Here is a 25,633-nt window from a genome sequence, read left to right as displayed (position 1 = left end):
GATTGACGAGAACCCAAGGACCACGTAACTGACTGCTATTTTTGCCTGGTCAACACAAAGTGTGTCGTCAAGAAAAACTGGCAAAAGATCTCCTATCCCTGTATTCCCTCAGCAATTCGACCTACTCCGCACTCTGAGGAACTCCCTGTTCCAGTCTTTAATGGTTTTGTCTTATCTGAAGATGAAGGCAGTGAACATGATCAGCAAGAGCACGAGGGTCATGATGACGGGTTTCAAGAAATGGTTTCAGAATCCGAAGCCTCCTTATCTGATAGCAAACAGTCATCAGCCCCTCAGCAGTTTAGCCTTACCAGAATTGAATGACTTAGTGCATGATTTGGGGCTCTCCAAGAAAGCAGCTGAGGTATTAGTCTCCAGGCAGCAAGAAAAAAAAATCTACTTGACCACTCTGTAAATGTTTCATATTTCTGAAAGTGGGACCAGATCTTTGTCGCTTTTTTCTCAGAAGACGAGCAGTTTGTTTACTGCCACGATATCCCAGGTCTTCTCAGGCAATTAGGTGTTACTTCATATAATCCAACACAATGGCGATTATTTCTGGATACCTCTAAGCACAGCCTCAAGTGTATGCTCTTGCACAATAGCAATGTTTATAGAGCGGTTCCAGTTGGTGACTCAGTGCATTTGCGAGAAGAACATAATGACATAAAAATAGTCATTGACTCACTCAAATATCACGAGCACAACTGGATCATTTGTGTGGACCTGAAAATGATCAACATTCTCCTTGGTCAACAGAAAGGCTTGATGAAACAGTTCGTGAAGGCATTGAGTACTGATGGTGAATGTTTTAAACATATAGTTTCTGCTTTTCCTGCTTTGTCTTTCAAAGAAGATCAAAGCAGGTGTGTTCGATGGACCTCAAATTCGTGCCCTTGTACGTGATGAGGAATTTGTAAGGAAGATGAATGACAAGGAGAAGACGGCGTGGCTGTCTTTCATCGTAGTTATACAAAACTTTCTTGGTAACAAAAAGGCAGATAACTATGAGTTTCTGGTTACTAGAATGCTGTTGGCTTTTCGCGATCTTGGGTGCAACATGGGTCTCAAGCTCCATTTCCTGAATAGTCACCTTGATCAATTTCCTGAGAACCTTTGGGCTGTAAGTGAGGAACAGGGAGAGTGCTTCCATCAGGACCTCATGACGATGGAAGAGCGCTACCAAGGGTGATGGGACAAAAATATGATGGCAGACTACTGATGGAGCATCAAATGAGATTGCTCTGTGGAAGTCCACAAACGCAAGAGCGACAAGCGCAAATTCTTGCTGGAATAGGACCTATTTGAACTTTGCATTCTATCCTTATCATTTATTCTGAATAACCTATCGTCTTAATGTCAAAATATATATTAATTTAAATTTGCTTTTATTTCAAATTGTAACTTACCAAATAAATGTTGAAAATGTTGAATTGCAAAATATACGTTTAATATAAATTTGCTTTTAATAAAAATTGTGACTTACCAAATAAATGTTGATAATGGTGGATTGCAAAAATCTAGAGCTTACAGAGATAAACTGGAGGGGGAGCACTCGGGAGAGTGCAAACCTCCGCCGCCAATACTGCTGGGTCACTCAAGTGAACCTTATATCTTATTCATTAAATATGATTACAACTCTGTCAGCACTGTTGACGTTCTTTTATCCAACATTTTTTTTGGGGGGGGGGGGTTGGAAATCACTTAAAACATGTAAAAATGCAAAAGAAATTTTTTTCTTAAACTATTTTTTGGGGGGGGTTGGAAAGCACTTAAAATAAGTATAAATGCAAAAAAATTTTTTTCTCTAACAAATTTTTTTTTGGGGGGGGTAACAATTTTTTTTTGGGGGGGTGGATATCACTTAAAACATGTAGAAATGCAAAAAAGAAAAATTCTATTTTTGGGGGGGTAACAATTTTTTTTGGGGGGTTGGAAATCATTTAAAACATGTAGAAATGCAAAAAAATTCTCTATTTTTTGGGGGGCGGGGGTAAAAAAAAAAATTGGGGGGGGAGGTTGGAAATCACTTAAAACATGTAGAAATGCAAAAAAAAAAATTTTTTTCTCTAACATTTTTTTTTTAGGGGGGGGGGGGACCAAGTCCAAAATTTAATGACATGATTCTTGGACCATACCTACCCCCCCACCAAGTTTCGTCAAAATCCATCGAGGAGTTTTTCCGTAACACTGTTCACAAACAAACAAACAAACAAACAAACAAACAGAAAGGGGTGAAAACAGTAACCTCCATCCATCTTCGAAGATGGCGGAGGTTAACTAACTTCAGATTTGAATTCAGCACACTCAAATTAGATAAGATCAAGTGCTGGTATCAATGCAACAAAAACTTTGTTCCCCAGTGATAATCATCTATAAAACTACTTTCACAACTATCGTTTGAACACAAACTCTCGGTATCATAACTGTCATCACTCTCATAATCTTCAAAATCTTCAGTTGAATCATGACATTTAATTCGTAGGAAAAAAACATTACTATATATATATATATATATATATATATATATATATATATATATATATATATATATATATATATATATATATATATATATATATATATATATATATATATATATATATATATAAATATATTGTTGCGGATTCGCGCCCGCCGGCGTGCGGACGGCCACGTAACTCGAATCGCGGCACGTCGCCCACCGGACGGACAATCCAGTCGTGACCCTCTCGGACTAACGCCGGGAACCAGTCACGGGTGGACCTTTCGGTCTCACCACGATCGTGCCAATCGGCCCCCGCGTGGGATAGGGTTGCTTGCCAAATTCGACCTACCTAAGTACCCACACGGAGGGTAGACCGGGCGATCGCACCTCGCCGCAGGTCGACTTCGGACACGGGCCACTTTAAGCGACCCGTTCCGTACTATCGGGATAACCGAGCGGTGTTATTCGTCGGCCTCGACGGTTCGATTAATTATCGGGCGTTTTAGCCCACGACCAACCCTTTACGTGAAGCAAGATGGAGATTCAATGAAAGAAATGACGAAGCGAAGCGGGAAAACAGTTCAACAATAAGCAGATTTATTTCGCGATGAACGGAAAGCACACATATACAATTCCACCAAAAGCACATGTAAAAGAAGAAGACAATGCAATATTACACAAAAAGCAAATGCAACAATGCAGATCTATCCGACTACCGGGCACACGGCAACACTTATACAATTTTACTTCACTTCACAGACGGCGCCGACAACACATATTCCCAACGCAAAAGAAAAGAGAACCACCCTCCAGGATGAGGGGGGTAGGCGGGCCTGGGGCCGAGACCGTGTTGGGCCTACCCGTCTGATGATGTGACGCAGAGTGGCGGTGGCGCCTCAACTCCGCGGGCCTCGCGGACAGTGTCTGGTAGGGGGTGGGAAAAGGGGCCCCCTTTGTCGCACTATCTCAGCGCGGGGGGAAACAGGAGGGGGTTGCTGATGCTCGGGGGAAGGAGGACATTGCCCTGTCTCGGGTCCCGCGGCGAGCGTCTCCTCCTCGACCTCGGTCGCGTTACTGGCCTATCCCTGGGCAGCTCCCGGCACCGACGCGAGCACTCCCTCATCCGCCTTCACCGCCGTCACCTCTCCACAGCTCCGTCCTCTTCACTCCGACTAGTACCACTTCTTTCCAGCTCCACCGACGACTCTCTTGAACTCCGCACACTCGAACTCTCAACTTCCCACTGAACTCCACTTGACTGACGAACGCAGCCGTTTTATAAGCCCCGTGACTTCGCTCTTTCACCCTTGACCCTCTGCCTCCGACCCTTCACCTCTCTTGCTGGCTCCCCATCGGCCCGAGGAAAAGTGGGCGTGAATGCTTTTTGATCCATGAATTTGCTTATAGCGACTGCCCTCCAACGCCCTGGAGGCGGGGCCAAATCGCCCCTCGCTCACCGATTGGATGGAACAAAAGTGGGCGTGAGTCGTTTTTGATCCGTTTTCTGCGGAAAGTCCGTGATGTTTTTGAACACGCTGCTCGGTGCGCGCCCTACACGAGTCCAGTATCGGCGCCCACAAGTGGCGCGAGAGTGGTGGCGATGCGACGGTGGCGAGTTGTGACGGTAAAGGTCGTGGCGGTTGTGGTGAAGCGGCGTTGTGGTTGGTGGTTGTTGTTGTGAAGCGGCGTTGTGGTTGGTGGTTGTTGTTGTGAAGCGGCGTTGTGGTTGGTGGTTGTTGTGAAGCGGCGTTGTGGTTGGTGGTTGTTGTGAAGCGGCGTTATGGTTGGTGGTTGTTGTGAAGCGGCGTTGTGGGTGGTGGTTGTTGTGAAGCGGCGTTGTGGTTGGTGGTTGTTGTGTGATGGCTGTTGAGACGTGGTTGATGGTGGTAATAATGGCGGCTGGTCCAAAATAAAGATAGTAAAAGAAAAACGGCTATCCTGAAGAGTCGCAGCCCGCATGAATGACATTTATTCCCTCTAGACAACGGGTTTGGGCCTAACTACACATATACTTACCGAGATATCTCACCTAAGGGACCTGAATGGTGGTTTGTGAATTTCGTCAACCACAACACTACCCCCTCCCCTTTTTACAGACTCGTCCCGAGTCGTCAAATTTTCGTGTGCCATCATGTGTAGTTTTCCCCTAGTACATTTTACCTACGGATCCCTGAGTGCGACATTCATGGTATTCGTGTCCCCAAAATAAATAACCTGAGGGCTGAGTAACTACCTAAACAAACTCACTCACACGGACGACTAAAATAAAATTGCCGGCGCTAAGACAAACATGCCGAGGGCGCACTCATATTTACAGTACATCTTAACCTTAACTTACAAATTTTACACTAAACCATGGCCCAGGATCAATGAACTCTGCAAAAAGAAAGCAGTTAGCAGGGAGCCAGGCTGCTCACATGCAGTCTCTGGCTCAAACAATGCAGGTGACAGGGAACGTGGCCGGCTGCTCACACGCAGTCCAAGGCCTTCCATTTTTGAACTGAATGCAGTGAACCACAACGGTGCATGGGCTGCACAACGTAGTCTCCGTGCCAGCTCAAGTGGCACACGCAATGAACACAACGGATGGATGGATGAATGGTTTGAACTGAACGCAGTGAACCACAACGGTGCATGGGCTGCACAAACGCAGTCTCCGTGCCAGCTCAAGTGGCACACGCAATGAACACAACGAATGGATGGATGAATGGTTTGAACTGAATGCAGTGAACCACAACGGTGCATGGGCTGCACAAACGTAGTCTCCGTGCCAGCTCAAGTGGCACACGCAATGAACACAACGGATGGATGGATGAACACAAACACGGTGCACGGGCCGCCAGTGCAGGCCCGTGTTGTAGCTGCCAACAGGGCAGTTCTCGCAGCTTGCAAACTGTTGCCTTGATCCTGGCGCACATGGCAATGAACAGGGGGGGCAAAGCAAAAATTGAACGGGGCTGGTGAACAGGGGCAGTGGGCATGGCATGGCAAAGGCAGCAGGCAAACACAGCCCGCAGAAGAAGGCCGCTGCAGGCAAACACAGCCGGCAGATGAACTGGCCGGCACAGGCCTTGAAGAAAAACAGCCAGCAGATGAAGTGGCCGGCACAGGCCTTGAAGCAAAACACGGCCAGCCGATGTCACAGGCCTTGCAGCAAAACAACAGCTGCCGATGAAGTTGGCCGGCCTCCGCCTTGAAGCAAAACACGGCCAGCCGATGAAGCTGGCCAGCCTTTGCCGTTCAGTGGAGGTTGGTGGAGGGAGTGCGGTGGTGCTGGCCACTTGGAAGGCGGGCTCGGACCTACCTACCTGTCTCCCTCCCACCTATCGCCTTTGCCTGTCACTGTACATACCCACTCCCTTAATTTGTCAAACCCCAATTTAGCCCCAACTTATTTTTTTGTTGTTTTTATTTTTACTTCCCCACTATAAATCGTTCGCTAACCGCCTATACTGTCCTTGTTCGGCTAACCTATCCTGTCACCTAGCCTACTCTCAACCCCTACGTTCCCTTCCCAGAGGGGAATAAGGGAGAGCTCGCATCCTGTGTCGAGGCCCAACAAAGCCTCAGAATGGCCTCCCCAGAGTTCAGCGATCTATAACCAAAGTGGGTCCAGCGGCCCACAACGAGAGCGAGGGGATGGATGGTGCGGAGGGGTACACTTCCTAATCTACCCTATCCATTTAACTGTTAAACTACCCCGGGGCTTTCAACAAGCGCCTCCTGCTTAAACTATTGGTTCTAACAACCCAGATTCCCGTCGCCTGTGTTGGTGTCCTCACAATTTCGGGCCTCGCCCCCCAATTTTCTCTCCGTGCCCTCACACGGTCTCATGGCTGGGACACGTGGCTCCCTTTGGCAGGCACGACCCTCTGCCGATTCTCCGACGATGGCACCCCCGGGCACTACACTGCTTCCAAGCCTACCAGCTCCCTAAAACGGGGAGTGCCCCCCATGGCACCTCCCCTGAAACGCACACGTGGCAGGCTGGCTTCCCAGGCCCCTTTCCGAGGGTCACCCGTGCCCACAACACTGCCCACGCGGCTAATGGCGCCCCGGGCCCCCGCACCAAGCAGGCGCACCCGTGCCCACTACGCTATCCCGGCCCGCCATGGGCCCTTGGCCTACCACGGCCGACTAGCCTGGTGCCCGGGGTACCCACTCAGCGATACTCACTTTTCGCAGCCACGCTCCCAGCCTGTCAACAGGGCTCCTGCACCCCTCCAAACGGGTTTCGAGCCTACACTCCCACCAACAACAAAACGACCTCCATTTTTCAATTTGACTGACCCAGCTAACTCACTTTACTCTGACCCCGGGGTCCCTTGGGCGGGAGTCACTCCTCCCCCCAATCACTCATCGCACCATGCAGTCCCCATTCGCTCCACTCACACAGACCCGCTGGCCTCACTCACTCAACAAGTACTCAGCTCACAACTCACCAACTCTTCAACACACTCACCGCTGAACTCTGCCATCCTCCTAACTACCTCCCCTAACTAACTCGTGCTCCCACGTCGTCCCTTAAACTATAGCACGTTCCATTTAACCTACGTAGCTAAGCTACGTCCCCACTACACATTCACAAGTCTGTCACGGTCTCCAAATAATCCCATACTCCATTTTCCCAACCTAAATCTCGCTACAATCCCTCTAACTAATCCATTCCACGGGCCCCATGAGGACTTACCCCTGCCCCATGGAGCCGGTCTAGCTAAGCTAACCCTTCCCCCTAACTAGTTTCCATCCTGTGCCCTGGGAAGGGGGTCTTCCACCCCTTGCCCAGGAATCCTGTGCAACCGAAAGTGACGCTTGCTGTTTTTTTTTTTTTTTTCCATGCGCAGCACCAGCGCGGCAACTCACGCACTTTGCATCTGCCCGTGACGTCATGCAGCTGCACGTGTTCCTCGTCCCTCCTTGGACGGTACCATCCGGCAGGGATACCCCTCCTGCCGGATTCCAACCCCACGTGCAGCCATGACGTCACCGTGCGCATAAAAAAAAAACACAAGCCCCACGTCTCGAGGGGTTCCCCACGCGAACACATGTGCTTTGCCCGTTGGAGCTTAACACACACGATCGCGTGGAGAACCCGTCCGGTCCAAATCCGTTATCCTGCCTAAACTTTGTCCGTCCGCGGGATCGGCAAATCCACCGCGTGCGTTTCCGGACCGGGACTTCACTCTCGCAAGCGAGCACGTGGGGGCCTCGTGCGTTGCACAGCACGGACCTCGTGCTCACTGCTGGGTGAACCCGGCACGGTCCCCGAAACAACTACAGCCGCTACCCGGCTTCCTTTCCTCACATGTCGCCGTTGTCGCCTCCATTCAACACACGCACACCTGCGTGTTACGACGCTCACACTCCATTCCATTACATTCACACCGGGAGACGCGGCTGCGTGCTCCCGCATGCCGACCGACATCTCCCTCACATACCGCTCTCTCACACACACGGTCTCCCTTGCATAAACCATACCACTCACACGTGGTGCTCCGTTCATACAAACCACTCCGCTCACACCCACGGGGGCACTCAACCACGGTGCCTCATCCACACTGGCCGTTTCATCCACCCACACGGCCTCACTCACACACGGCGCCTCATCCACACACGGCGCCTCATCCACACACGGCGCCTCATCCACACACGGCGTGCTGGGAAGCACGTACTCTGGCACCATCGCCACCACACCACTCACACACGGGGTCGCTTCCACACACGGGGACGCACTCACGCCTTGCACCACACGCACAGGGACAACCACACTGGGGATTCGTGTCCCCACAAGGGTCTCCGGGGCCTCTCTACCCCCCAAGCTCTCCGTGCACCTGTGCACAGCACCCGTCCCCTCAACCTCGCAAAGCACGACCGAACCCACCTGGCCGTGACTCGCCTCAAGGGGGCATACTCCCTCCCCTCGTTCCTGGAGGAGGCCATCCCGCTGCTCGCACTGGGTCTCTACCCAGTCCGCCAGCTCACCCCCATTATCCTCCACCACCTGCGTGTGTGTGTGCGTCACTAACCTTGTCCAATTCACCCTCTATCTCCCGTGTCTCTATACATTTTATTCTTTCTGTTGTCCCCTCCTGTCTATTAGTCTCCGCTTCTTTCTGGCGTCTTTCCCTTATCTTTATGTAGGTCAACCTTGCTTTCTCCTTAAGTCGCTCCCGTCCTTCCCTGTTTTTCACTCCTTGCTCTTTCACGATCTCCGCGTACCTCATCCTTGCTTTCCGTCTTAATTGTTCTTTTCTCTCCCTCGCAATTCCTTTCACCTCGTCTCTTGTCTCCCGTGTCTCTATACATTTTCTCTCCTTGTTCCTTATTTCTGTCTCTTCCTGGTTCCTTTTTCCTTCCCATCTGAGTCGTTCTTTCTCTCTGAGCCCCATTAGCTGTTCGTTCTCCCTCCGGAGCTCCTCAATCTCCGTTGACTCCAATCTCGCTCTCCGTTTTAGTTGTTCAATTTCACACTCATATAGTTGTTGTTTTCTCTCCCACTGTTCCTCCTGCTCTTTGTTTTCCAATCTCATTGTTTCTTTCAATTGGCTCATTTCCTTCCTGTGTTTCATTCGCTGTTCTCTCACTACTCTTCCTCGTTTCCTCTCCTGTCCTTCCTTCTCCAGTTTCATGGTTTTCTTCATTTGGTTAACCTCCTTTTTGTGTTTCATTTGCTGCTGTCTAATTACTCTTCCTCGTTTCCTCTCCTGTCTTTCCTTATCCAGTTTCATGGTTTTCTTCATTTGGTTCATCTCCATTTTGTGTTTCATTCGCTGTTCTTTGTCTATCTCCTCGTACTCCAGCCTCAGCTTTTCTTTCAATTGGTCAACCTCAGATTCATGTTCTTTTTGTTTTCTATTCCATTGTTCCTCTCGTTCTTCCCTCTCCAATCTCCTTGTGTCCTTCAATCTCCTGATTTCTCCTTCCTGCTTCATTCCTTGCTCCTTCAACTTCTCCTCGTATTCCAACCTAATTTTTTCCTTTTGTCGTTCCGTTTCAAATTCATACTCTTTCAGTTTTTATTCCACTGTCTCTCTTGTTCCTCGTTCTGCAATCTCATCGTTTCCTTTAATTGATGGATTTCTTTCTCCTGTCTCATTCCTTGTTCTTTGTATTTCCTATTCCACTGTCTTCCTTGTTCCTCATTCTGCAATCTCGTTATTTCTTTCAGTTGGCTGACTTCCTTCTCCTGTCTTATTTGTTCTTCCTTCATTACTCTTTTTTGCATCTCATTCTGCAATCTTGTGGTTTCCTTCAGTTGGCTGATTTCCTTCTCCTGTCTCATTCCTTGTTCTTTCAGTACTCTTTCTTGTTCCTCATTCTGCAATCTCGTTATTTCTTTCAGTTGGCTGACTTCCTTCTCCTGTCTGATTCGTTCTTCCATCATTACTCTTTCTTGCATCTCATTCTTTAATCTGGCCTTCGCTTCCAGCTGTTCGATCTGTACAGTGTGGTTTCTTAAAGTTTCATTTTCCGTTCTCTTCCTTTCCTCTTTTAACACTCTCAGTTCGTTTTGTAGTTCCCTCTCTTTGTTCTGGTGTTTCTGTAACTCAGAAACTTTCTTTTCCAATTCCTTTCTCATCTCTGCACACTCCGAATTTGCTTTGGCTTCTAATTGTTCAATCTGCTCAGTGTGGTTCCTTAACGTTTCATTCTCTGCTGTCGTTCTTTCTTCTCTCACCATCCTCAACTCGTTTTGTAATTCCCTCTCTTTGTTCTGGTGTTTCTGTAACTCAGAAGCTTTCTTTTCCAATTCCTTTCTCATCTCCGCACACTCTGACTTTGCTTTGGCTTCTACTTGTTCAATCTGCTCAGTGTGGTTCCTTAACGTTTCATTCTCTGTTCTCGTCCTTTCCTCTTTTAACATCCTCAGTTCGTCTTGTAATCCTCTTTCTTTGTTTTCGTGTTTCAGTATCTCAGAAGTTTTTGTTTCCAATTCCTTTCTCAATTTGCGTGCTTCTTCACTCATTTCATCTCTTCTTTCCACCGCTTCCCTCCTCAATTCGTCCCTTTTTTTACTGTATTCATTTAGTTTTTCCTGCCATTCCTTTCCCATTCTCATCTCCCCTTCCAGGATTTCTCTTTTAAACTGGCTTGCCCTTACCTCTCGCTTCAGTAGTTCCAATTCTCCATCTTGTTCGCGTTTTTCCTTTTCGAGCTTTGTTTTCCTTTCTCCTTCCTCCCTCAATTCTCCCTGCAGTTCTTCGAACTGTTCTGACTTTTCCAGCAATTCCTCCGCCCTTTCCTCGAGCTGTCTCTCTCCTCTTTTTATCTTCCATTCTAGGCTTTCTCTTTCCTGATTGCCTGTTCTTATCTCTTCCTTCAATTGTTCCAACTCCCCATCGTGTTCACATTTTTTCTCTTCCAACTGTATTTCCCTCACTCTCCCCTCCAGTTCTTTGAACCGCCTTGCTTGCTCCAATAATTTTTCCATTAATTGTTTTACTTCCAAGTCGTGCTCCTTTTGTTTCTTTTCGAGCTCGGTTTTCCATTCTTCCTCCCATTGTTTCCTTTCCTGGGTGATACCAATCTGCTGTTCCTCTATTCTTTTGTTCAGTTTGCTCTTCGCATATTCCAACTGACGGGTATAAAACACTACCAAATTCTTTTTCCCACGTAATTTGTCGACTCTATTGGCCAAGTCATGTTTTTGCCACCGAATTCGTTCCAGTAAATCGTCCAATCGCTGTGTCCCCCTGTACACGTAATTTTTCTGAAGCGCGTCTGCGTGCCGTTGTGACTCGTCCACTCCACGTTGCACCTCCTCGATATATTCTTCATAACGCTTCACCTTTTCCAAGACATCCCCCAATTGTGCCTGAAGCCTGCCAATGCTCGCATAGTCATCCTGCCACGCCTGCCATGGCACATGCCGTGACCACGTGCCTTGAACCGGTGACTGGGAGCTCACGCCTCGTGCTGTGCCATTAATATCAGCCCGCTCCGTGCTGCCATTGTGCGACTCCGTTTGCCAGCAAAGTTCGTGCTCAAGCCGCTCCCACTGACCACAGTTAGTGGTGGGGTTATAATTATAAAAAGAACCGACCTGGGCCATGGATCCTACATGACGACACATACCTAATACCCCCGGCTCCCGCTCGCCTTGAGACGCCATCTTATTTCTCTTAAAGGGTTAATTTAGCTCGCTCGTAATTTGGAGGGAATCGGGGGTCGCTTCTCTCACCCCTGGACCGATTCCAGTGAATTTAGCTGGAGACAGGAGAGCCCGTTTTCCCGTTCTCCGATACCAGTGCCGCGAGGAGGGCGATGGGTTTATATCGCACAACCTGACACCAGTGTTGCGGATTCGCGCCCGCCGGCGTGCGGACGGCCACGTAACTCGAATCGCGGCACGTCGCCCACCGGATGGACAATCCAGTCGTGACCCTCTCGGACTAACGCCGGGAACCAGTCACGGGTGGACCTTTCGGTCTCACCACGATCGTGCCAATCGGCCCCCGCATGGGATAGGATTGCTCGCCAAATTCGACCTACCTAAGTACCCACACGGAGGGTAGACCGGGCGATCGCACCTTGCCGCAGGTCGACTTCAGACACGGGCCACTTTAAGCGACCCGTTCCGTACTATCGGGATAACCGAGCGGTGTTATTCGTTGGCCTCGACGGTTCGATTAATTATCGGGCGTTTTAGCCCACGACCAACCCTTTACGTGAAGCAAGATGGAGATTCAATGAAAGAAATGACGAAGCGAAGCGGGAAAACAGTTCAACAATAAGCAGATTTATTTCGCGATGAACGGAAAGCACACATATACAATTCCACCAAAAGCACATGTAAAAGAAGAAGACAATGCAATATTACACAAAAAGCAAATGCAACAATGCAGATCTATCCGACTACCGGGCACACGGCAACACTTATACAATTTTACTTCACAGACGGCGCCGACAACACATATTCCCAAAGCAAAAGAAAAGAGAACCACCCTCCAGGATGAGGGGGGTAGGCGGGCCTGGGGCCGAGACCGTGTCGGGCCTACCCGTCTGATGATGTGACGCAGAGCGGCGGTGGCGCCTCAACTCCGCGGGCCTCGCGGACAGTGTCTGGTTGGGGGTGGGAAAAGGGGCCCCCTTTGTCGCACTATCTCAGCGCGGGGGGAAACAGGAGGGGGTTGCTGATGCTCGGGGGAAGGAGGATATTGCCCTGTCTCGGGTCCCGCGGCGAGCGTCTCCTCCTCGACCTCGGTCGCGTTACTGGCCTCTCCCTGGGCAGCTCCCGGCACCGACGCGAGCACCCCCTGTCCGCCTTCGCCGCCGTCACCTCTCCACAGCTCCGTCCTCTTCACTCCGACTAGTACCACTTCTTTCCAGCTCCACCGACGACTCTCTTGAACTCCGCACACTCGAACTCTCAACTTCCCACTGAACTCCACTTGACTGACGAACGCAGCCGTTTTATAAGCCCCGTGGCTTCGCTCTTTCACCCTTGACCCTCTGCCTCCGACCCTTCACCTCTCTTGCTGGCTCCCCATTGGCCCGAGGAAAAGTGGGCGTGAATGCTTTTTGATCAATGAATTTGCATATAGCGACCGCCCTCCAACGCCCTGGAGGTGGGGCCAAATCGCCCCTCGCTCACCGATTGGACGGAACAAAAGTGGGCGTGAGTCGTTTTTGATCCGTTTTCTGTGGAAAGTCCGTGATGTTTTTGAACACGCTGCTCGGTGCGCGCCCTACACGAGTCCAGTATCAGCGCCCACAAGTGGCGCGAGAATGGTGGCGATGCGACGGTGGCGAGTTGTGACGGTAAAGGTCGTGGCGGTTGTGGTGAAGCAGCGTTGTGGTTGGTGGTTGTTGTTGTGAAGTGGTGTTGTGGTTGGTGGTGGTTGTTGTGAAGCGGCGTTGTGGTTGGTGGTTGTTGTGAAGCGGCGTTGTGGTTGGTGGTTGTTGTGAAGCGGCGTTGTGGTTGGTGGTTGTTGTGAAGCGGCGTTGTGGTTGGTGGTTGTTGTGAAGCGGCGTTGTGGTTGGTGGTTGTTGTGAAGCGGCGTTGTGGTTGTTGTTGTGAAGCGGAGTTGTGGTTGGTGGTTGTTGTGTGATGGCTGTTGAGACGTGGTTGGTGGTGGTAAAAATGGAGGCTGGTCCAAAATAAAGATAGTAAAAGAAAAAGGGCTATCCTGAAGAGTCGCAGCCCGCATGAATGACATTTATTCCCTCTAGACAACGGGTTTGGGTCTAACTACACATATACTTACCGAGATATCTCACCTAAGGGACCTGAATGGATGGTGGTTTGTGAATTTCGTCAACCACAACAATATATATATATATATATATATATATATATATATATATATATATAGATATATATATATATATATATATATATATATATATATATATATATATATATATATATATATATATATATATATATATATATATATATATATATATATATGAAGACCACAAAGGGGAAAACCAGGGATGTCACTTTTTATAAATTTCAGGGTTATTGCACCTGCCAATAGTTGGCAACATAAGGTTTCCTCTCACAATATTACTTTAACAAATAACCAGGGGTGTCACAATTTATACGGTATAAAGTTTAGCCGTGCAATGAAAAAACAAGTGTTATCAAAGCTGAACAAGTAGAAACCCAGAGTTGTCAGTACTTTACTCCTGGTTATCTCCCTTTCATTCATGTTAACTATTCCACCATAATATTCAGAGTTGAGAAACAAAAAATGAAAGGTTGTAAAACTTTCACAGCATAAACTCTGAGCACTACAATAGCCTATTTGGTTATATCATGGGCTCCGTAGTTGGTGCATATCGTGATTCAAGCCTGGTCAAACCTTTATTGTGACTTTTATGGGACCCACGCCGTGGCTTAATGGTTAGCGTGTCTGAGTACCCATCCTCATTCGATGTACCCACCGCCCAATCAACCTGCTTAGGTATATGAGGGAGTCATCTCGGGGGTGGTTTATCCTTGATTTCCTCCCGGTTTTCCATCATATTAAGTAGTATGGAGTAAGAAATGGAGAATCTGTCGTCATATAAGCGAAATACCCTTGAGTATGGCGTTGAACACCAATCAAACAAAAAAACAATGACCGTTTAATGTTGAAAAAAAATAATCTGTGATCACCAAAGTCATGTAATGTATGCAAATAAACATGAATTTGCTACACATCCGGGGTTAAAATTGCATGGCAATTATTAAACAAGGGAATAACCAGTGATGTCAGTTTGCAACATTGATTCGTTCTTTGCTCTTAAATGAAATAACACAGAAGCGTGGCAAATGTTACATGCTTAATTTGATCGGCCAATGATCACTCTTCCTTTTACTGGGAAAAAAATTTATATGACAATTATTAAACAGTCCACCAAAGTCTTGAAACTTTGTTTTTCAGTTACTTCAAAATTGACTTATCTTGACATCTCTGGTTTTCCCCTTGTGGTCTTCATATATATATATATATATATATATATATATATATATATATATATATATATATATATATATATATATATATATATATATATATATATATATATATATATATATATATATATATACATATATACACCTTTTTTTATTAGCAGATTCAACTACAACATTTTTTAGATTAAAGGTAATTTTAAAATGACCCTTAACTACTATTGAACGAAATGTCATTTCACCTGATATATTAACATCCTTTATTTCATCAGGATTTACATCTTTGGAGTTGTTGAAAAAAATACAAATTTCTACTTGCATATTAGCGAACGTAGTGAGCTTCATACTCAACGCATGCACATGAAAGAATAGGAAACAACAACAACAACAACAACAACAACACATTACCCTGGCAATTTGAAATCCGTGTCGTCCGCTATGTCCCTTTTGCTTCTGGTTTTTGTCATGGGGAATGATGCATGCCGGGAGATCATGACCAGAAGTGTATATTTATTTATTTATTCAATTCTTTTTTATTCGCAAGATAGAAATCAAATCCGATCATGTTTATACACCGCACAACGTTTAATATTTGCAAGATAGAAATCAAACCCGATCGTGTTTATAAACCGCACAGCGTTTAATATTCGCAACATAGAAATAGGTAAAGTTAGAAGTGAATGCAAGAAGAATTCTACGTTCGCTTCTTGGCTTTGCCTATTCCATAACAGATGGTCTTATCTTTCCTTTCTGAAGCTTCATCCCAAAGGTTTTTCTTTTTTGATACGTTTTCTTGTTTCATTGCTTTTTCTGGTTTTGAATATATCACCAGAAGGAGAGGAGAAACTTTTGTTGGAGCTACTTTAATTGATGTTCTTCCAGACATACTAAAAGCCCTTCCATTGAAGGAAATTGAAGAACTCGTATTATTCACCATAATTGTTTTTATCCAATAGTTGTTATATTTATCTTTATTCAATTTTACATCCTAGACATATTTCTCAGTATCTTTTACAAATGATGAGATTGATTGAAACTTGTCTTTTGTGTCTTGATACATTGTATTTATTAAGTGAAAAAAAGTTGGAGGATAAAATGGTTTTAAGCACAGATTCACCTGTAAATTAAATTAATTTTCATCAATAAATTTTATTTTAAGCAAAGTTTTGTGATATAAATATGATGAATACAACATACTGCGATGTTTGTAATTATGAATATAAATGTTATAAAAAACACCTTCAAACCAACAAACACACATTTAATCTTTTCAGACAAATATCTCCACTTGACCAAGAAACAAAACATTGTGATAGATGTGATAATGATATTCCTTAATTTTTTTTTAATAATAAACACCTTCAATCACGCAAACACAAGAACAATGAAGAAAGGGAAGCTAAATTCTCCATTGAAAACACTGATGGGGCATTGAAAGGGCAAAATAAAAATAAGATTTTTTCGCTTTCAAGACCCTGGACCATCTTCAATCATGGAAGCTGTTGATATGGTTAAACAAAGTATTGAAACTGCAATTAAAAACACATAAAGTGAAATGAAAATTTTAAAGTTTTATTTTGGAGTAAAATTGAATATGGTAAGACAAGGCGATGAAACTACTCCTGACATGAGGACAAACCCTCACTTTATCTCATAATTTCAAGATTTTGTAAGATGTGATGTTTACGATGAACTCCAGAGACAAGAACAAGATGTTGATAACACTGTAGTAGGTGGTGGATTTACCTTTGCAAAAATAATCTTTTTAGATTTACACATTTTAAAATCAGATCCTCTTCAAGCTTCTTCTTATATGGATTTACCAAAGGGATTAAACTTAATAAAGCAGTCATTAATATTCAAAACAAAGATAATAAATGTTTTGTATGGTCTGTTCTTGCTGACTTACATCCTCCACAATGGAATCCTGAAAGGATTGAACATTACAAGAAATACGAGAATACATTGAATGTTAAAGATTTAAAGTTTCCAATGTCAATGAGATATTCCTAAATTTGAGAAAATGAATAATCTATCTGTTAATGGATATGGATTAACGATACAAACAAAGTTCAGATATTAAAAATTTCAAACTATAAAAATGATGAAACACACATTGACCTTCTCTACTTTACTTCAAAGGAAAAATCACATTATGCTTTCATCAAAAATTTATCAAGATTAACCAAATCACAACTATATAAGAAAAAATGTAAAACGTATCCTTGAAAGAGATGTCTCGACTCCTTTCACACAAAAGAACAATTAAATCAACATTCAAAATATTGTAGTAATCATAAATCAACCATAATCAATTTACCAAAAGCAAGTTCAAACATATCATTCAAAGATTTTAATAAATCTATAAAATATCCGTCTGTGATATATGCTGATTTTGAAAGTATCCTTAAAAAGATAAATACTGTTTCTCCAAATCCAAATAAATCATACACAAATAAATATCAAAAATATACTCCTTGTGGTTTCTGTTATTATATCAAATCATCTGTTGGTGATGAATACAAGTTAGAACTTTATGGAGGAGAAGATGCCTCAGAGGAGTTTTTAAGACGATTGGAAAAAGTCTGTATAAGACGAAGAGAAATAATGGTTAAAACCTAAAACCAATGTCATTAACAAGGGGAGAGAAAAAGGAATTTAGAAAGAACAGTATCTGTCATATTTGTGAGGAAAAAATTGACGGAGAGGTCAAGGTTAGGGATCACTGTCATCTTACTGGTAAATATAGAGGTCCAGCTCATTCACGTTGTAATCTTAATTACAAGCCCCCAAACTTTATTCCTTCTTTCTTCACAACAACTCTCACGATGACAAACATCTATTTATAAATGAACTTTCAAAGATATCTGGAGATATTTCTGCTATTCCTAACAGATAAAAAATACATCTCATTCACAAAAACAATTCATACATCCCCCATAACCCTATCAGATTTCTTGACACATACAAGTTTATGGCAAGTTCATTATCTAAATTAGCATCTAATATTAAAAACTTACTGAATCTTAAATCATATTACTCAAATCAAGAAGAGATTGATCGCTTATCACAAAAGGGAATATATCTGTATGACTAAATTGATTCATTTGAGAAGTTTAAAGAAACACAACTTCCTTCAAGGGAAAGTTTCTATGGCAAGTTGAATAAAACTCATATTTCCGATAGAGATTACACACAAGCTAAAAAGGTTTGGGAGAAGTTTAATATAAAGAATCATGGAGAATATCATGATTTGTATCTTAAAACTGATGTATTGTTATTGGCTGATTTGTTTGAAACTTTTAGAACAGTCTGTCATAAAAAAATTGTAATGGATTAGACCCCGCTCACCATTACACAGCCCCGGGTTTGGCTTGAAGTGCTCTGTTAAAAATGTTAAAAAAAAATCAATCAGTGATATAGATATGCCTTTAATGATCGAGAAGGCTAAAAGAGGAGGAATATCACAAGTATGTTCCAAGAAATATGCTCAAGCAAATAACAAATATCTTCCTGATTATAATAAGAATGAGGACAACTCTGACCTGATGTATTATGATGCTAACAATTTGTGTTGGTGGGCTATGTCTCAATCTTTACCTCATGGAAAACTTAAACGGGTTAAAGAAAAACATTACAAAAAAGTTTTAGAAGACATTGTTGTCTCCTCTCAAAAAGAATTGGATGAAGCTGAAGTTGGATATTATTTTGAGGTTGATTTAAAATATGGAGAAGAACTTCATCACAAACATAAAGACCTACCTTATGCCCCTGATAAAGAAAGTCCAAGAAAAGAATGGTTCAGTGATTACCAACAGTCACTCAATACAAAAGGTCAATCTCCAGAAAAACTACCTACTTCATTAAATGATAAAGAGTGTTATATTTTGCATCAAAGGAACTTGAGACAATATTTATCTGCTGGGTTGAGAGTGAGGAAAATTCATCGGATTTTGAAATTTAAACAAAGTCATTGGTTAAAGAAGTATGTTGATTTTAATACAAAAAACGAGAACAGAAGCAAAAACAGATTTTGAGAAGGACTTTTATAAATCAATGAATAATGCTGTATTTGGAAAGACTATGGAAAATGTTAAGAATCGACAAAACATAAGACTTGCTACATCTTGGAAACAGGCTTCAACGTTAATTAATAGACCAAGTTTTGAACGAGCGGAGGTGTTTTCAGAGAACTTTTGTGCTATTCATTAAAAAAAGAGAGTATTGAAATAGATAAACCTATTTATATAGGAACATCAATTCTTGACTTGTCAAACTCATTAATGTATGACTATTTCTATAATAATTTAAAATCAAAGTATAAGAATAATGTGTCATTGTTATATATAGATACAGATAGTTTTATATTAGAAATTAAGACAAGTGATATATATGAGGATATGATTGATAATATTGATATATTTGATACAAGTAATTGTAAGTCAGGTGATGTGTTGTTTTCATCAAAGAATAAAAAGGTTATTGGTAAGTTTAAAGATGAGTTGGATGGGAAGGTCAGAAGTGAATTTATAGGATTGAGATCAAAGTCTTATGCTTTTATGTATATTGATAATAATAACATTGAAAGGTGTGATAAGAAGCTAAAGGGAATAAAGAAAAATAAAATCAAGGAAACAATAAACTTTAAACATCATCACAACTATTTAACCTTAAAGAAGGAAGAGTACAGAAAAAATGAATACCATAAGAACTTATAAACACAAATTATATGCAGAAGAGACAAATAACAAAGCATTAGGAGCTTTTGATAATAAAATATATATTTTAGAGAATGGAATCAATAGTCTCTCTTTTGGTTAAAAGTATGTGTTGAGATATTGGGTTGGGAATTTTAACAGGCTACCACCATCTTTTTACTGATTTATAAATGATAGAATCAAGCTATAACCAAACCAAAGAGTGGAGATGTAATCAGCCTTGGTATTTAAATGGGAAACATAAAGAATGTGAGAAATATCAAATAAGTCTTATTGAAGAAATAACCGGGCAAAAGTAGATAAAACAAATAAGCGGATAAATTTAATTTCAAAAAAGTTGGAGGATGTAAAGAAAAAAAAAATATCCTTGAATGGACTGAAAACTTTGATGGTTATCAATTGAACAATGGAAAAACAATTTACTACAATCTCAAAATGATATGTGGCAAAGGAGGTGGTCAAACAAGGGCATTAAGAGAAGTTTATCATTTCATCTCTGCTCAACAAAGACACATAAACCAAGAACCAAGTTTCAAAGTAATCTTTGTGAATATACTCGATGGAGATGAATGTAATAGGAAAATTAAGTTATTCCCCAAAGTAGAACATGGACAAATATTCATTGTTTCGCTCTTTGAATGGAATGAAAATATGAAAGAAAAGAAGTGCTTTAATCAGTAAGTCTCAATTTTACATTTGCTTGTATGGGAGGGAAGGGGATAGGTGGGGAGAAAATCAGTCTCCTATTTTGGGCTTTTGCGGTTTAAGTTAGAAAGTTTTTCCCTTTTCCCCCATTCATTTGAATGGCTGCCTCAGAAGCCCCATTTATCCTCGACTCAGATGTATATATATATATAGATGTATATATATATAGATGTATATATATATATATATATATATATATATACATACACACACACACACACACACACACACACACACACACACACACACACACACGTTATTCTATTCATTAATAACAAGGTTCCTTTAAAAAGACAAAGGGTTGACGATAAATATAGTAGTGGTACTGCCTTTTTCATATTCTGTCCAAGTTGTGATGAATACAAAATTCCTAATTATGATCATTAGCCAATGAGAAAATGTGAATACGTATTGCTCACTTCATTAGATTAGTCGCTATTAGATTTCAGGAAGGCAAACTTTCAGAGTATGAGGAGAGAATGGGGTGATGTAGATTGGGAGACTAACAACAGGACAATCAGCATCAGAGAAATGGGAAACCTTCAAGGACCAAATGTGTGGAGTGCAGAGTAAGTACATTCCAATGAGGTGTAAAATTAGAAGCAGAAAGAGGCCAAGGTGGTTGAGTCGTGAGAAAAGGAACACTATTGAGGAGAAACCAAAGGCATTTATTAGGTGAACAATATTGGGGAAAGAACAATGAAAATAGAGATTACAGGATGCAAGGGGTAATTTTAGAGCGTGTCACACAGGAGAAGGATCTGGGAGTGGTAATAGATATGGGAGGTAAGGAGGCATCAAGTGCCAGGCAGCTGTTGGGAAAGCAAATGGGGTTTTAGGCTGTATTTGGAGGGGGATCAACTATAAATCAAAAGAGGTGGTGTTAACATTGTACAGGAATTTAGTGAGGGCTATATCCAGGACATTGTGTGCAGTTTTAGTCACCACAATACAGGAAGGACATAGATGCCATTGAGAGGGTTCAGCGCAAGGATACTAGATTGATTCTGGGCCAAGCGAGACTCAGCTATGAGGAACTGCTGAAGGAGACAGGGCTTTTATACATTAGAAATTATGAGATTACGAGGAGATTTGTTAGAGACGGTTACGAGGAGATTTGTTAGAGATGTTTAAGATAATGAAAGGTAGAGATAAAATAAGTGCAGATGAATTATTCAACAGAGTAGACAGTGATAGGACCAGGGGCCATAGCCTGAGAGTAAAGAAGAAGAGAGTTAAGACGGTAGCAAGGCAGGGGACTTTCACTCAGAGAGTAGTTAATGCATGGAATGGCCTCCCTGGAAAGGTAATGGCAGCAGAAACAGTGGATAAGTTTAAATTATAATTAGAGTGGTACCTGGAAGTTATGGAGATAGAGGGGTATGAGGATGTTGAAGGACTTTTTGGTAGTTTGAGCATTGATGGGTGATTGTGTGCATGTGTACAGAGTGCTGCTGGTGGGGGTTTCATCAAGGGGGTTTTGTGTTGCTGATGCTGTATGTTTTTAATCAAGCCCATGCCCCCTCTCCAAAGAAGAAGTAAACATATATATATATATATATATATATATATATATATATATATATACATACATACATGTTTACCAAAAAAATGCAAAACACAAAAAAAAAAAAAAACAAAACACAAAAATTAAAATATATAGATAAATAAACAAGCTCAAATGAGCTAAGATCCTCATCCTCTTAATGATGACGTCATAAAAACGAATATGACGTCATTGTGATGCATCAGGTTTGCGATAAATTATCTGTGCTAATGCCCGGCTTGATTCCCACAAACAAAATTCGAACAGCTTGCCTAGTTTCGGAGATAATGGTATAGGCGATTTCCATTAGCGGCGATATTATGACGTCAACTTTTTTTCTAGGAAGAATTTCCAAAATCGGAGATTGTTACTACCTGCGCGTGGGCTTTCTGCATATACATGGCAAGTTTCACGAAGATCCGATGAAAACTCTGGGTTGTGAAACCAAAAATGTCAAAAAATAGGAATGATGTCATAAAAATTGATATGATGTCATAGTGATGCATCATATGTGTGGTAATTAATCTTTGCTAATGCCCTGTTCGATTCCCGCAAACAGAATTCAAAAAGCTTGCCTCGTTTCGGAGAAAAATTTTCCGGCGATTTCCATTAGCGGTGATATTTTAACGTCATAACTTTTTCCTTGGAGGAATTTTCAAAATCGGAGATGGTTACTGTCTGCGCAGGGTATTTTTACATATATATGCCAAGTTTCAGGAAGTTTCGATGAAAACTAGGTTGTGAAACAAAAAAGTCCACAATAGGAAGATGAAGAACAACAACGCGAGCAAGACTTAGAGATCCTCCACGAGAATCTAAAAAAACACAAAACCACAAACAATAAATAAATAAATAAACAAACAAATAAATAAATATTACATTTTCTTCTTTGGATCTTGTGTTGATAAATTAGTGTGGTGTTGATGTGGTGCAGTCATGATGGGCTGAATGTCCTCCATCTGTGTCTGATTTCCTTGTGTTTCATACTTTATCCTGCAGGTTGGATAATTGACATCACAAGGGGATACTCAGCAGCATTTCAGTTGAGTGGTGCTTTCCTCCTGCTCAGTGGGGTCCTCTTTGAAGGCTCCCTCTTCATGGCCTGTCTTTGGAAGGGTCGAACATATGGATTACCAAAGTGGAAATCAAATCCTTCCAGTGAACTTAACATCCAGGAAGTTGCTTGACAAGCAATTGCTTGTGATATGAAGTGATATATTCAACATCACTAAATGATATCTTTGATGACATCCAGACGTCTTGAAATGTATATAAGTCGAAGATAATCGCTTGTTCTCTGTGAAATTATATCAAAAGCAATTGCAGTCATGTGCCAAATGTATTGATGACCTGTGCTGTTGCCATGGTTTGTACTTTCTTGAAGTTTGTCACAACTTTATTGGAACTGGGGAATCAGAGGTAATTGGCTGTCTTGTGTTTTTTTGAGATCAAGCACATTTACACATGCAGAACCAATTTGTGGCTCCACTTTCATTTATACACATGCTTGCTATAGGCATGCTGTGTAGCCGAGGTATGAATCTTGGCCCAGCTATAAACTGTCATCCTGATATCTCGCAGGCGTGATGAGGCATTAATATGTGTGCTGTCTCTCTGATGGACATTGAACTGGGCTTCCCATCTGCTTACATTAGTTGGTGGATGTTAAAGATCCCACTGTGTCCTTCGTGAAGAGTAAGCGAGCTAGCTAATTTTTCAGCTAATCAAAAACAATTGAAAACACAAAAGCCCTTCCTACCTTTCTTTCTCCATTCGGGCACTCTCCACCTCCCACCATCCCCTTGCCCTCCCATTCATGATAAATGTATATCTCTTTCAAATGCAAGCCATCCCTCTTCTTCACTTGTTGGCTTTAAAATGAAATCACATTTCAGCTCACAACTCACAAATCTAACAGCTACCTCAATATTTGTTATGAATGCAGCCACTTTAATCATTCTCGATCGAGCTACTCAGGCAGAGCACTATAATGCTTGTTCACACTATAACTCGTGTGCTAATCAAGCTACTGCAAAGGTGGTGAAACAATAAATAGTTTTAAAATTGCGTTGTATATGTATTTTCAAGTAATGGAGACATGGGGATCGAGGACAAAGTTGTTGCCCTGATTGCACAGGCTTTAAGGGCCTAATGGTTCTTGAGCTCTTCCTGCATTGAATTTCCTAGTAGATCCTTTGATATTCTGTTAATCTTCCAGATTCTGATGCACAGAGACATCTGGGAGGCAGTTGCTATCATAGATTTTGCTTTCACGTTGCAGAGGACTTATTCAACTGAGATTAAATGACGATTTCTCCAAAAATCTTCAGAACAAATGCAAATCGGAGTCAATACCAGTCTCACCTGCAATCAGAGCTTACTGAGTTGGGAAATTTCTCACGTTATGAAGGATCACTCTTCCGGCTTTGATAGCATCCTCATATCCAGTTTGGATAATTTTGTGTTCTTGTATTCTCTTGATTGACTTTTTTTGGTGTTGGCTTCCTCCCTTCAGAATGGAAAGTAATACTGTAATGATAAAAGAGCAAACCATCTCATAAAGATCAGGGTTCAAGTAATCCCCAGCAGTTGATTTTCGATAATTCCAATTCTCTCAGAACTTTATCACACGACACTAGTTTCACTTCTTTTCTCTGTCATTAAACAATGGATGGTCTCTTCTTTTTAATTTTACTTGTAAAAATTTCAGTATAGCATTTTCTTTGGAGTGGTATGGAACTTGCACTTAAAGTTGCAGTAGATGCTAAATCTATGAATATCATAAGCATTATTAATCCATTCATTAGGGTCAAGACAGGTAACAATGGTTTGGTTAGGAGAAAATGTAAAACTGTTATTTTGAAAATGATTCAGAGAGGAACTGGAGAACCAATTAATTTAACTTCATTTGTGGGGAAGATGTGGGAGACATTAATTAGGAGTCGGATGGGGAACCAATTAGATAAATTTAAACTAAATTGACGGCAGTCAGCACAGATGTACTCAAGCGAAGTCATGTGTAAGAAATTTTAGTTCTGTGAAGCAGTTTCTGATTGGATAGACAAGGGAAGTGTGGGGGATGTAGTCGATTTCTACTGGTACCAGAAAGCATTTGATAAGGTACCACATGGAAGGCTGCTCACGATGGTGAGAGCTTGTGGAGTGGCTGGTAGAGTATCTATCTGTATTGGAAACTGGCTTTGTGACAGGAAGCAAAGAGTGGCTGTGAATGGCAGGAAGAGTATAATCTGTGCTTACTCTAATTTTCTTTTGAGGTCACAACTTTAATCCAGACTGGATGAGTTATCTGCATTGAGCTTCCATTTAAGCTGAGAATAAAGTGGAAAAGCATTTTGTTTCCTTTTCAATTTCCTTTCTAAAGCAGGGGAAAGTACAGAATCTCATTTATTGCTTGGTTTGGTGCTTTCTTAAAATTATATCTCCTTCCTTATGGGTGAGTTAATACAAAGCTGAGCTATCGCTGGCAACTTGGCCAAATTCCTGTTCTAATCTACAGGGGGGCATTGCATCAGTGGCACAGCCAGGCTCCCAGCAATGAGGCAGACATGTGGTGCACACAAAACAAGAAAAAGAGCAATCAGAGATTGCAGACCCTCACCAGGACTTCTTTTATGTGGTGTATTTTGTGTGGCATTTGTGTACTGGTGTGTTACGTAACATAATTAGAACTGCCACTTTATAAATGCTGGCAGTGATGACCGGGTACCAAGACCTCCCGCTTTAATGCAACCCCGTTTTCATCGGACACCTGACCCTGGTCCATGACGTTTAGT

The 25,633-nt window shown here is 42.4% G+C and overlaps 1 protein-coding gene across 7 annotated transcripts in view; it reads left to right on the top strand.

Annotated features, from left to right (window-relative positions):
* Nucleotides 1-25,190, top strand: part of LOC147035394 (monocarboxylate transporter 12-like) — a 170,912-nt gene extending 145,722 nt beyond the window's left edge. For all 7 annotated transcript variants that reach the window (XM_085897717.1, XM_085897725.1, XM_085897742.1 and 4 more), the window contains one exon: nt 22,839-25,190. In XM_085897717.1, coding sequence (XP_085753843.1) covers nt 22,839-23,026 — 188 coding nt within the window. In that variant the 3' untranslated portion in view covers nt 23,027-25,190. The remainder of the gene's footprint in view (nt 1-22,838) is intronic.
* The last annotated feature ends 443 nt before the right edge of the window (nt 25,191-25,633 follow it).

The sequence above is a fragment of the Eptatretus burgeri genome, chromosome 1, assembly GCF_056783735.1.
Source record: "Eptatretus burgeri isolate ZD-2024b chromosome 1, Ebu_testis_v1, whole genome shotgun sequence".
Lineage (NCBI taxonomy): Eukaryota > Metazoa > Chordata > Myxini > Myxiniformes > Myxinidae > Eptatretus > Eptatretus burgeri.
The sequence above is the reverse complement of the archived record's forward strand: the minus strand, read 5'-3'. Positions and strand labels throughout refer to the sequence as shown.